This window comes from Zea mays, chromosome 2 (assembly GCF_902167145.1).
Source record: "Zea mays cultivar B73 chromosome 2, Zm-B73-REFERENCE-NAM-5.0, whole genome shotgun sequence".
Lineage (NCBI taxonomy): Eukaryota > Viridiplantae > Streptophyta > Magnoliopsida > Poales > Poaceae > Zea > Zea mays.
In genome coordinates, this window is record NC_050097.1 from 202,790,086 (window position 1) to 202,803,724 (window position 13,639).

Sequence of the window (13,639 nt, forward strand, 5' to 3'; positions counted from 1 at the left end):
CAGTCATGTACCTGGTGTTAGAACTTCTGTCGTTGCATCAATGTCGTTTGACTGTAATGTATAATTGATATGCAACCAGTCGGAATCATTATCTGGATCAACATTTACTTTTTCGTCTCCACCTACAAAATATGAACACATTACTTTCAGTAGTAGGTTTATGCACAGAAACATTACTCTAAAGTTGACGAATTTCATCACCTCTTGGCGCGTTGGGCATCATATTTTGGCAATCATTTTGTTGACTTGCTTCAGGACGCTTCTTATTCAACTCTTTATTCCGTAGACGTGCTTCTCGACGCTTTTTGTTTTTCTCGTTTTTCTGTTCATCAGACATCGTGGCATATCTTTCCTTATCTCTTTGCCTCTTACGTTCCTTAGCATCAACAATTGGTCGTAACGAGTTTGATCCATTTTGATCACCTACAATGTAACTTTGTATATTAGTGTTCTATTACATACTACGTTGCATTCATTAATCTACACGCATGTACTAAGCTTTACCTGTATTAATGGTGTTTGAGATGTCTGCACATGGTGTGCGAGCAACATTATGTGCCATCTGATTTGTTTGTGTTTGTTCTCTGTTCTCCATAAAGAAAACCTGATAGGGGCAATGGACTTTTTAAATAATTTTCAAGTCCGTCAAGGTTCACAGACCATTTCAAACAAACATGTCCACAGGACCAATCTAAAATGTAGTTCAGAAGTGCAGTCTGTCAAAGGACCAGGAGAGTACTAAAGAAAGAAAAGAACTCATTGACCAACAAATGTAGCTGAGAAGCAAAGATTTAAACCAAATGAGCAGTCGAATCAACAGGAAATTACAAGTCTAGTGAACCAAACAGTTTAATTACAAGTGAATCAACAGGAAACAAGATCTACAGACTGCAAGTATCAAAATTAACTAAGAGCAGTGATTGGAACATAGAAAATAACATAGGAACATAACAAGATGGTGAAGCAGTGCCCAGATTCATAGGAGCTAACAAATTATTTTTAGCCTCATACCAGCCAAGTGACATGCTAGAAACACCCAACACATGGTAGACCAAAAGATTTTTAGCCTCATAACGTCTGATTGAACAGATTTCATGAACTTGAAACCTGTTTAGAGAGGCCCTCAATCAGTTTGACTGGGATTTATTTCTGCTCTTGAAATTTCGTCGCACATTTAGCGATTCTTTGAGTACTGTATACTATTTATTATTGTGTTATCGTATTCAGTAACACTTGACTGACTATTACGTTGTCTATTAACACTTGACTGACTATTAATCCTTACCACTTTACCAGCCCAGCAAGGATGAGTAATTGAGGATCCTGCTGGAAGGATAGGATGAAAACACACATGATGCAGGCCAAACATGAAGAATCCACTGGTGGTTTTCCATGTTGAATTCTGACTGGTGTTTATTTCAGCTATGGCAAAACTAATGATGCTCAGTGAGTATTTTCTTTTTTCACAGTTCCTTAACTCTGCTTTATGTGCTATTGAACAAGTTTTTTCCCTAGAATTTCAATATAGCTAAAACTACCTTTCATTACGAGATACTAAGCCTTAGATAAACACTATAATATTAGAACCAAGCAATAACAAAAGTTGTCATATATAAAGAAGGGTCCATAGCTACAGTTGATAGAGATATGTGTCGGGCATTGTCATGCGTTGTTGTAATAAAATCTGAAGAACTCGAAATGACAATTGTTACTTATAGTATCGTTATGTATCTCCCCCATGTTAAAGGAAACGTCTCCTTTTCATATCGAGCTTTTTAATTGCAGTTTTTGGCATCAGGTACATGGACATGTGGTATATATGAGTATTAGATAGGCAAGCATTAATATGTGTAATTCTACCAACTATAGTCAGAACACTGATTTTACAACTTTGAAGTCCTTTTATCAACCTTTTCCACCAGCTTAACCCAGTCATTCACACGAAGCCTGCTAGGACTTACAGGCACTCCAAGATAGTTCATGGGGAGATCACTGATCTTACTGTCGAAAAGGTTAGCATGCTTTTCTGACTGCGATACTACAGTATGTAGGTTGTTGGGGTGACTGAATAACTACAGTAGTCACCCCACATTGATGATTGGTGTCCTAGCTATAAACTGAAGTTGGTTGATTATGTGCTTACTGGCACAATCTGTGCCTAGATTAAATTAGCAGACAATGGCTTAAAAGACTCACTCTCCAAGATAGCTTAAATTAGCTTAAATTAGCAGACAATCTGTGCTCATTGTCAGAGACACTCACTCTGCAACCGTGTGTAAATTGGCTGGCAGATTGTATTTTGTGATAGTCTGAACTTTACATGACAGACCAGCAGATATTGTCATGGCTCAGGATGAAGCTGTGGCTACCTAGAAGACTGGAAATACAACATCTCCTTCAGACCTACATGTCTCGTGTGTTCTTAATCTGTCAAAATATGACATGTATAGTGAAAGTTGCCTGGTCATACTCATTCTTATTGCTGTTTTTGAGATCTTACAAGGAATGATAACATAATTTATTTCTGACTGCGAGGGTTCGATAACATTATACGTATCGAATTCAACACAACAAAGAGCCAGTTTTTAATACATAAACGACGAAATACAAATAATTGTGACCATCTTTAGTTGATAACAAGCTATCACACTACACATCCGGAACCACTGTCGCCAGATAAGCGCGTCTCCTCTCTAGATAATTGTTGATTAAAGCACTCCTCGGATTTTGGATCATGGAGCGCCGAATTGCTGCAATTTAGTAAATGATATGTAATAACATGATTACTTAATTATAGTTTCTAAATTATTGCAAGAAACACTCACTCTGCAACCGTTGTGTGGTGTGATGATCTGGATCGAATTCAACAGTGCTATGGTCCGAGGTTTGCAAGCATCCTATTGTTATAGTAGTAGACTTAGTTACTAAAGAAGGTCATTGCGTTTACTCCAACAAAGATGTTCAAGGATAATATAATTTACTGTGTAGCTTGTTACGACGCAGCATAGTTCCGATAATTATGCTCTTGTTTTCTCTAGCTAACACCCACCGTAGAGCATTTCTTTGCAACAGTTCAGGCCATATACCCACGACGATTATATCCCACCTATAAACAAAGCTTGTATTGTTTGAATAAAATATAACATGTCTGCAGTTTAAAAAAGATTGTATTATAAATTAATGACCTGGAATCCATTAGTATGGCCTCTCTGTACGGCCTTCCACCGATGTGCTCTAACGGCGCCAAATGAATGACAATTCCTATTACATCTGAGACATTCATATATGAGGGATTAAATTTTTTTATGGTTTAGTGCGGTATAAGTATACTCCATATAGAAAGACGGGCACATACCTATAAACCTCTTATGAGGTTGTTGGAGGACCTCATGAAATGGCATAAGATGTTTTGGATAAGGCGGGAACTGAATTGGCAAGTGGAATGGTTCCACAACAGTCCGAGATGCCAAGGTCAATTCTAGCCTATGTCCAAAATTCCGAAATAGATACGGCCCCCAGCTTACATAGAACGCCACTCCATATAATGTATATGTAGATCCTTGTTGGAGTAAGGTGTCAAATCTTTGGACATTAGCGCGGTATGAAATCGCTTCTATTTTTGACCCCTAGTCATTTCAGAATGCACGTCGTATGAGTAAGAGAAATACGTTGACTTCATTTATTTATGTTTTAATGTTTGACCCAGTGACTTACAGTGATGTCTTGTAGAATAAAATGTTGGCTGTCATGACGTCTAGGGAACTTAACAACGATTCTGGCTACGATACTCTTAAATTTTGGTAAGTCATCGCTCTCAACGTCATCAAATAACACGAAACTACATTAAAAGTGAGTTTAGATTCTTTTGTCCACGCATATATATATATATATATATATATATATATATATATATATATATATATATATATATATATATATATATATATATATATATATATATATATATATATATATATATATATGCGACAAGTGAACTGTGTACTTACGGAAACTTTGTAGGGACGTGATGTAGGGCTGCAACCGACCTATGTTGGTTAAGTGTAGATGGTGCCATTGATCTTATAGTATTGATCATAGTTACAAATATGTTTGAAATAAATCAAAACATAAAAAAAGCCATGTAAATCTCCACATTTGAAGGAAGTATGAAACAAAGTAGAAAAATAAACCAAAAAAACATAGATTTGAGGTTTATAACATGAAATATGCTTTCTTAATCATGAAATAAATCAAAACCATGTATAGTGAATGTTTCTCCTACCAAGTATATTCACTGAAACGAAAGGAAGCACAGAGCCTGAAGAGGCTCGAGGTTAAGAAGAAGAGGATTGAGAGGAGGAACTCTCTCACCTGCAACACTTCAAAAAGAAGCTGCTGGGCAGAGTCCAGAAGAGATGAATGCAAACACTGACAAATTAGTAAGTTCTGATGAAACTATTGTCAGCACTAACGAAAGTCATAGCAGTGGCAAGCATCTGGTGAAGGGGCTTCCACCAAAGTACCAGGCCACAAGACAGTTCGTCAGCAATGCGAAAGAAGCCAAACTCGGCCTTCAAAGGTATTGAGTGAAATTTGTAGTGTTAAGTACACCATTGAGGTATTGTCAGTATCCATTTCCCATGCTTCCAGAAACATGAATCCACAATAGGTGTACGTGTATAGATGTACGTGCAAAAAAATGTAAAACATCTCGCACATATATAAGGTAACAGTCACTCAACACTACATTAAACATTAAAACTGACTTGAAATTTGAAGTACAAATAACATGAACACTCTCAACACAAAACTGAATTAACATAGACACTGAAATTGCTTCTACACTAAAATTCAGTGAAGGCAATATTATTAGGCACTCTAAAATTCAGTGTCTAGGAAGTGGAAAAATTGTACCTTTGATTGGTCAGGGAAGTTCGCCAAGCTTGCTCAGTCACTCCAAGAATGTTGTACACAAGTTCATGCGAGAGTGTACCTGAAATAAACAGATGCAACCTTGAAGCAGATGCAAGGATGAGGGTGAAATACCTAGCCAATAAACAGATGCAACCAAAATCTACATACTGCAATACCGGCACGAATTAAAACACAATAAGATGGATGAGGGTGATTGAATCGGTGAATCTGAGGAGAGTGGGGATGGGTTGCAGACGGTACCTCTGTCCATCCTTTTAATAGCTGTGGAAATGTCGTCGCTGTCAGATTAGTACGCGAATCTCGCCTTCCATTTCACGTCGCGGTTTGATGTGGGCGGGATACCCCACAGCGGTCATCACGGCGCGCCGGGGGAGGGGGGTGGGAGGCGGGGTGCCTGGCGCGGGCGACGCGCGCGGGATGCTGTCCTCGCCGGGGATGGCGGGCCAGGGCGTGGTGGCCGGGGATGGCGGGTGGGGGGGCTCGCGCGGGCGGGGTGGTGGGGCAGGGTGCCTGGCGCGGGCGCCGCGCGCGGGATGTTCTCCTCGCCGGGATGGTGGGCGGGGTGGTGGGGCGGGCATCACGGCGCGCGGGCGGGGTGGTGGGGCAGGGTACCTGGAGCGGGCGCCGCGCGCGGGAAGTTCTCCTCGCCGGGATGGTGGGCGGGGTGGTGGGGCGGGCATCACGGCGCGCGGGCGGGATTGCGCGCGGCGCGAGCGACGCGCGCGTGATGAAGACGCGAGCGACGCTGGCGGCGGTCATCACTGCGCGCGGGAGCTGGGGGACGGGATTGCGCGCGGACGGCGCGCGGGTGTGGGGGAAGACGCGCGCGGTGGCTAAAACATCGCGGGCGGGGGCATGGATTCGATGGTGGACGCCCTCCGTTGGCACTTAAGGATTAGTAGAGATTTTAGTCCATCAAATTCAGTGGCACGACTCATGAGTATGGTCACGTCACATATAGGTATGGGTATGGTCCATTGCACACACTCGCATCGTCATGAAAACTTTCCATGTAGCCCGCTGATATATTGATATATGGAACTGGAGTCCTATCATCTTTGACGTGAATTACTTTATACCTTTTCTTGTTGGTCCGAAATAAGAAAGAAACTAAAGGCCCTCTGAAAGTCTGATTGACTTTGACATATTGGCATACCACATTCTCTAGTTCTTTGCTTAACAACAAACTCTAATGCCACATCTTAGTTGTATCTTATGCATAGCCACATAATAAGTCAAAATAGCAGAGTGAACACTTCACAGTCCGAGTACATTCTCATGATCAAGTACGAGTTTAAACGCAGCCAATTTAAATATTTACGAATCCATTTAGATACTCAATAGTTTCAGTCACCAATGATGATACAAGCATGCTGCGTCGTTCGTCCCCAAGCTGTGTTCTAGTAATCGAATTTGTTCCAATGTATTGTGTTATTAACCAAGCATTCCAGTATGAGGTGTGTTAGGCCCTTGATTTCCCTTTTCATCTCAGGCTCGTTTAGTTGCACTCCTATTGAGATGAAAATTAAATTAACTAGGTTTTCATATTCAATATATTTTCTCAATAGAATTGGCTTCAGGATATACTGAATGGATAAGGATAAAAAAAACTTTTTCCATTTTTACATATGGATTAGAGCAGATTAGAATCCAGCTAAACAAAAGGCTTATAAAATCTTAGTCCCACTCCCACAGTGTTTTCTCGCCCCGGCCAGCAGTTGTTCCCGGATTTCCTTCGTACAATCTGAGCAGTTCACAGACAGTGAATGAATGACTAGACATGAAACGCATCATATCTGCAAATCTCTAGCCAGTTTTTTTATTAATTTTTTTTAAAAAAAAAACTGCAACAAGCAACTGGAATTTTCTTAAAAGGTAAAAAATGCAACAGGCAACATGTGATACTATGAAAGCTCATATGATGAGAAGCGCAGGTTAGCATAGCAGTGAACTTCTGAATTCTAATAAAATGCAGCAACATGAAGGTACACTGTCCTTTCTCCGTTCCAAATAATATTTTGTTTTGTTTTATCGTCAAATCTATTTTAAATTTGATCAAATTAATAAAAAAATGCACAAGCACATAAAATAACAAATCTGTTTTTTATTAAATTATCTATGATATATTATATTTTAGAAGTACATCCATTTAAACTTATAGATGTTAATGCATTTTTCTAGAACTTGGCTAAAGTCAGAGAGGTTTGACTAAGGACAAAGCCAACATAAACTATTGTAATTCAGAAGGGATGGGGCAATAATTTGATTGACACAAAACAGGTTTAAACCGCTACGAAAGTATTGTCACCTGACAGAGCTTCTTTATCAGTAGAGAACAATCACAGTTGATTAGACATGGTTCTCTACAAACTCAAACCAACACATAAACGATTATACCATTATTTCTGACAAAAATATACCAATGAGACAATGAAGATAATGTACATCGCAATCTTTTCTTTGATGGATATACATGGCCTAGTATTAGCATACAGAAGTGAAGTCCAAAACTGAGATGGGTCAGTTGTTGCAGAATGCGTGAAGGGTTTCATCGAGCGCATTCCGGTCATAATCCCCGGTAAAGACACAGCGCCCTAGTGGTCCTTTCAGAAGGATGAGTCTCAACAGACCATCAGCAACCTTCTTGTCAACCTGACGTGTCATACAGGAATCCAGTAAGAGTGTTTTCTTTATAGAAGAGTTGCAAACTTGAGATATCAGTATGCTACAATAATGCAACGGAAGCACATGCTAACAATTTGTAAGTCCTGCAAGAACATGTTAATTTGTGCAATTGCACAAAAAAACTGACTCAGTGCTACTTAAAAAATGATGCTGGGAAATCACAAGGTGCTTACAGCAATGATGTTTTTAAACTTCTCCACGGTCATGGTCTCTGGAGGTGCAATGGGAAGTTTGGCTTGCTTTAGTATGGCAAACACACGTTCTTTTATGGAGTCATCTATCCACCCCAGGCGATGAGACATATCAGCTGCCATAACCTAGGGTAGTTCCACACCGGAACATAAGAAAAAGATAAGAAAACAACACTACAAAATAACAAGAGGCTGTATAAGCATTTGCAAGTGATTAACTATTCCAGTTGCGACAGCCTCCCCATGGAGCCATGCTCCATATCCAGTCCCAGTCTCGATAGCCTGACAAACGACTGTGAGGATCAGTATATGGTTGGTGCATTACAATAACATAAGGTTGCCAAAATTCTGATAAATCCTGATGTGATAAAGGTGGTTAAGGTTCTTGCTCCCGAACCTTATCAATGACAGTAAAAAATAATCAGACATAAAAATCCAAACATGATAACACATACATGGCCAAATGTGTGACCCAGGTTTAGTGTTGCTCGTAGGCCACTTTCCTTCTCATCTTGTGCGACCACCTCAGCTTTGTTTTCACAAGATCTCTTGATAGCATAGGCCAAAGCATTTGGTTCTCTACAAAAATACATTTCAAGCTCAACATTAACAGCAAGATAAAAATTAGTTACTACATTCAATTTATGCCAGAAAACTATTCTGCATTTTCTCAACAAGCGAAAGTTCAGCAATATGCTATATGTAATGCTATTCTAAGGGCTAAACTAGAGTGCAAACTTTCTTCCTAATTGGACATATCCTGATATCCAGTGCCAGAGGCTCCCACATAAATGGGGGTCTAGGGAAGTGATAAACCGAGGAAAGTCGTCCCCCGCAAATGAGAGGCTACTTCAAACCCATGGCATGGTGACTCAGTGAGACAACTCTCACCACTGCACTAGGCCTGCCTTCTAAACTTTCTTCCTAACTACAGTTCACTAAACATCTTTCACAACTACTAGGAGTAACAGAGAAAAATGCCAATATAAGTAGCATGGAGAAAGTAAAACAAAACATGCCACCTTTGAAACCAGTTGAAGAACCAAATTTGTTCGGTTTCAATAGTTCGATGGTGTCCTGTACCTGGTTTTGTAGTTTAAGGTTGAAAATCAAACTCATGTACAAGTTGAGGGTTGAAAATGCACTTTACCCAAACAAAACTACATACTTTTCAGACAACGGCTATTCAGAAGTTGGGGAACTTCCCAAAAAAACAGATAACCATGTTGTTTCATTTGGTCATACCACTCGCGAATTAGCCATTTCAGGAAATATAAATACACAGAAATGGTTATCCTCTGAATATTTTAGTAGGAAGTGATAACAAGGCTAGAGTTGCAAACAAGATTAGGTAGAACAGACAGTTGGATCTTGAGGTGACTACACATTCCTTGCACTCTACGACCAGTGTCTACAAGGACCACAAGTCTAATACAGTTATAAACTGTATCTAGTGTCTACAATTCGTAGAATAAAAATATGATAGCATTAATGCACACAGGAACAAGTTGAGTACCTTGCTAACAATTCAGGCATGTTTTTCTCTTGCCACTCAAAGAATGGTGCATCCCTTATGAGCCCATACTTCACTACCTCGGCAATGCCTGAGGCTAGCTCCCTGTCAGGCAATGTGTTCAGTGTATCTGTGTCAATTAGAACACATTGTGGCTGGTAGAATGCTCCAATCAAGTTCTTCCCTAGTGGGTGGTTAATCCCAGTTTTCCCGCCAACAGATGAATCCACCTAAAGCAGTCATCCGAGCAACATCAGAACCAGACCTATATATATGTAACCCAACTTTAGTGAACCACAAATCAAGCATATGACCTGGGCCATCAGAGTAGTTGGTATCTGTATGAAATTGACGCCCCGGAGGAATGCAGCAGCTGCAAATCCACACATGTCCCCGATGACACCACCACCCAGTGCTACAAATGTGCACCGGCGGTCAAACCGGGACTCGACTGCCTTGTCAAACACCTTCATCAGCGTGTCCTGCCGACCACAGCCAAGTCAGGTTATACAGACTGCAAAACAAACGCATTCACACAGGACGCTGGGAAACACAAGCGAGCTCACCATATCTTTGTACTTTTCGCCGTCAGGCAGGATCACACTCTCCACTGACACATTGGGATTGTTGTGGGTGAGTGCCCATGCCACCTTCTCCAGGTAAAGCGGCGCGACGGTCGTGTTGGTCACCACCAGAACCCTCTTACCATGAACATGCCTGCGCAAACAGAGAAAGGGATCACGGACTGACCACTCCAGCCTGACAGTCGAGGGAAAAAACGTATAATTTGACTACCTCTGCAGCAGGTCCGGCTCGTCGAGGAGGCCTGCGCCGATGTAGATCGGGTAGCTACGATCGCCGAGGTCGACATCGACTACCGTGGAGACCCTGGACTCCGCCGGAGGCTGCATCGTGGGAACGGCGCTGGCTACAAAGCGGCTCCGATGGCGCCTCGCGGGGGAAGCGCGGAGGGAACAGCAGGAGTGACGCGACGGCGAGGGGACGAAGGCGGCGGCCGGAGCTCCACGAAGCAACCGGGGACGCGGAGAGATGGCCCCGCAGGATGAGGATGCGGCGTCTGCAAGCAGGGAGGACGCGGAGGCCGCCATGAGATAGCTTGGGAAGCGGTGGCGGCGGGCCGGCGGTGACGGTGACGGCAATGTGGTGGTGTGATCGGTGGTTGTTTCCGAGCCGGGGATTTGAGGCGGGCTGTGGCGCGGTAGGTGGGTGAGGAGCACGGTGATAAGTGGGACGGGTCGATCTGGGCAGTTGGCATTATGAATCGACGGCTGAGATGGTACTGCGGTTGGTAGGGACCTAGGGGGATGGTGGGGGCGGCGGGATGGCTGGCGGCGGTGCCGGTTTACCGACGGCGGCTCTGTGTGACACTGACAGGAAGTGGAGCCTATGAGTTAAAAAAAAAAGAAAGAAAGAACATGCGGTAACAAACTAACAATTTCGTCGACGTTACTATACGGAATTGGTGATTACCTCAACGCACTCGTAACCTAGCTTCTGTTTGGTTTAAGAAATGTAACGTAAATAGTAATGATAATGGTTTACGCTTGATTACTGGCGATAACAAATTTGAATAGGCTGGTATTAAATTTTAGTGTGGTATCTGATTACGGTTGAACTAAACAAACATGATTTAACGTTATCAGTTACCCGTTACGTTACAAATATGTGAACCAAACAATACCTTAGTTCTACCTAGCATGGGCAACTATATTAGCTATCTCCAGCTCTTATCTCTTCCTCTATTTCATTTCTATTTCAAACACCACTCTACAGACAAATATCATCTATAATTTTACATCTCATATCTTACACTGACGGCTGACGACAGTCTTACACTCACTTCCCTTAAATGCGTACTCGAACTGTATAAATTAGAAGACACTAGAGACTTCAGCTCATTCACCAACCCGCCTTCACGCACCGCAACAAAAAGTCTTGTAATTATAACTCTGGCTGGAGCATTAGGCCATTTTCAACCATTTTCTCCAATATTTCTCGCATTTACCTGTACTTTCTATTACATTTTACTATATTGTTCTAAAAGATATTCCTTCATATATAGAACGTTTCCAACCATTCACTTGTATATTATAATTCAGTTATATGATATTTTTCATCAGTTTTTTTGTTTAAAAATCGTAGACTATTTATACTATCGTAATACATATTATTATCAGATTACTATGCTTTAAAATAGTTAATATCTAAAAGAAATGAAGTAAAAAAATAAGAGAGATTAGAATTTATCCCATATATGGAGGAGTTTCTTTTCTCTGGCCATGGGAGAGTTATTAGAGTGTAGTTGCTCCTCCATATTACACGCTACACGATATGAGGGAGCTGGCCTTAGCATGAGTCTTCGATATCAACCTTCCAATGTCCACGTTTAACGCTGTCGCTTGTACTTCCTATAAGCATGATATCGACTCAGAATAGAAGGCACTCAGTAAGACTGTATCCAACATGTAGTATAAAATAGGGACACGACTGTAAATAAAATTGTTTGACACTATTTACAAAGTAAAATTTAAGTCTAGTGACTTTGACCCCGCTCCTCATGGATCTATAGTTACATAGGTATAACGAAGTCATTCGTGATTGGATGGAAAGAGGGAGATCCAATACGGATCCAACATTGGATGATGACTCATCTTATAGTGACACCTAACAAGCTGTTTACATCAATTGCCCAAAAATATGGAGACACAGAGGATATACATGAATGAGCTGATACAGTAGTTGGTGACACCCACCTCATAAAAATAAAAAACTTGGTCCCTCAGAAAGCAAAGGAAAAAAGTTAAATTTGATGATGAGGAAGAAGAGTTTGACATTGAAGAAAGTAGTACTGAAGATAATGGTGGCAACGATTCCCATGGAGACGATGGAGATGACAGTGATGGTAGCCACAGGGATGGTGGAGGTGATGTTAGAGCATATGATGCTGGGGGTAGCAATGCTGGAACATATGACGCTGGAGCATATGGTGTTGGGGTAGCCATTCTGGAACATATGACGTTGGAGCATATGGTGTTGGGGGTAGCCATGCCTATAAGATTCAAGGTATGGATCACTTCATTCATAATGACGTCATTCGGTTTGCGGACATGTTGATGATGGTAGTCATAGCCCAGTTAGCTCGAGTTACAACTATCCGCCTTGACGTGACCAACACTTATATGGTGTATGGGCACCACCACCTGGTCTAATACCACCATCGATCATGTATGGGTATGGACAACCACCTCATCCACCCGCATATGTATACTCGCATCATGCACCCAATCCAACACATGGACAACCATTTTATGGTGTCAGAAACTTGGATCCATATGCTTCTGCAGTCTTCTAGGTGTGTTACTTTTCATTCATCATTAAATATCTGTTTGTTGTGCATATTATCTGTCGGGGACCATAATTAGGGGTACCCTCAAGACTCCTAATTCTCAGCTGGTAACCTCCATCAGCACAAAGATGCAAAGGCCTGATGGGTGCGACTAAGTCAGGGATCGGTCCATTCAAGGGACTCGATCACGCCTCGCCCGAGCCCAGCCTCGGGCAAGGGCAGCTGAAAGTCGCCTAGAGGGGGGGTGAATAGGGCGAAACTGAAATTCTCAAAAATAATCACAACTACAAGCCGGGTTAGCGTTAGAAATATAAACGAGTCCGCGAGAGAGGGAGCAAAACAAATCGCAAGCAAATGAAGAGTGTGACACGCGGATTTGTTTTACCGAGGTTCGGTTCTTGCAAACCTACTCCCCGTTGAGGAGGCCACAAAGGCCGGGTCTCTTTCAACCCTTCCCTCTCTCAATCGGTCCCTCGGACCGAGTGAGCTTCTCTTCTCAAATCACTTGGGAATCAAACTTCCCGCAAGGGCCACCACACAATTGGTGCCTCTTGCCTCAATTACAAGTGAGTGTTTGATCACAAGAAAGAATCCAGAAAGAAGGAAGCAATCCAAGCGCAAGAGCTCGAAAGAACACAAGCAAATCTCTCTCTCTAGTCACTAGGGCGTTGTGTGGAATATGGAGAGGATTTGATCTCTTTGGTGTGTCTAGAATTGAATGCTAGAGCTCTTGTAGTAGTTGGGAAGTAGAGAACTTGGATACAATGAATTGTGGGGTGGTTGAGGTATTTATAGCCCCAACCACCAAACTTGACCGTTGGCTGGGCTGTCTGTTCGATGGCGCACCGGACAGTCCGGTGCACACCGGACAGTCCGGTGCCCCCGCCACGTCACCAGTGCCGTTGGAAATCGACCGTTGGAGTTCTGACTCCTGGGCCCGCCTTGATG

The 13,639-nt window shown here is 42.1% G+C and overlaps 2 protein-coding genes across 2 annotated transcripts; both read right to left on the reverse strand.

The window, feature by feature from the left end:
- Positions 1 to 2,563: 2,563 nt before the first annotated feature.
- On the reverse strand, positions 2,564 to 4,250 carry LOC103637027 (uncharacterized). Its single transcript, XM_020549376.1, has 6 exons — positions 4,008 to 4,250; positions 3,356 to 3,838; positions 3,186 to 3,270; positions 2,982 to 3,106; positions 2,826 to 2,897; positions 2,564 to 2,750 (listed from the first exon to the last, which is right to left on the reverse strand). The coding sequence occupies exons 2-6, from the start codon at positions 3,399 to 3,401 to the stop codon at positions 2,650 to 2,652; spliced, it is 429 nt and encodes a 142-aa protein (XP_020404965.1). The 5' UTR covers positions 3,402 to 3,838; positions 4,008 to 4,250; the 3' UTR covers positions 2,564 to 2,649.
- A 2,969-nt stretch (positions 4,251 to 7,219) lies between these two features.
- LOC100272979 (3-dehydroquinate synthase) lies at positions 7,220 to 10,473 on the reverse strand. The gene is given in 8 exon segments (NM_001147430.1): positions 7,220 to 7,587; positions 7,794 to 7,937; positions 8,031 to 8,093; positions 8,267 to 8,390; positions 9,328 to 9,554; positions 9,639 to 9,806; positions 9,891 to 10,041; positions 10,120 to 10,473. Coding segments are annotated over 8 exon segments (1,323 nt in total). The 5' UTR covers positions 10,434 to 10,473; the 3' UTR covers positions 7,220 to 7,455.
- Between the last annotated feature and the right edge of the window lie 3,166 nt (positions 10,474 to 13,639).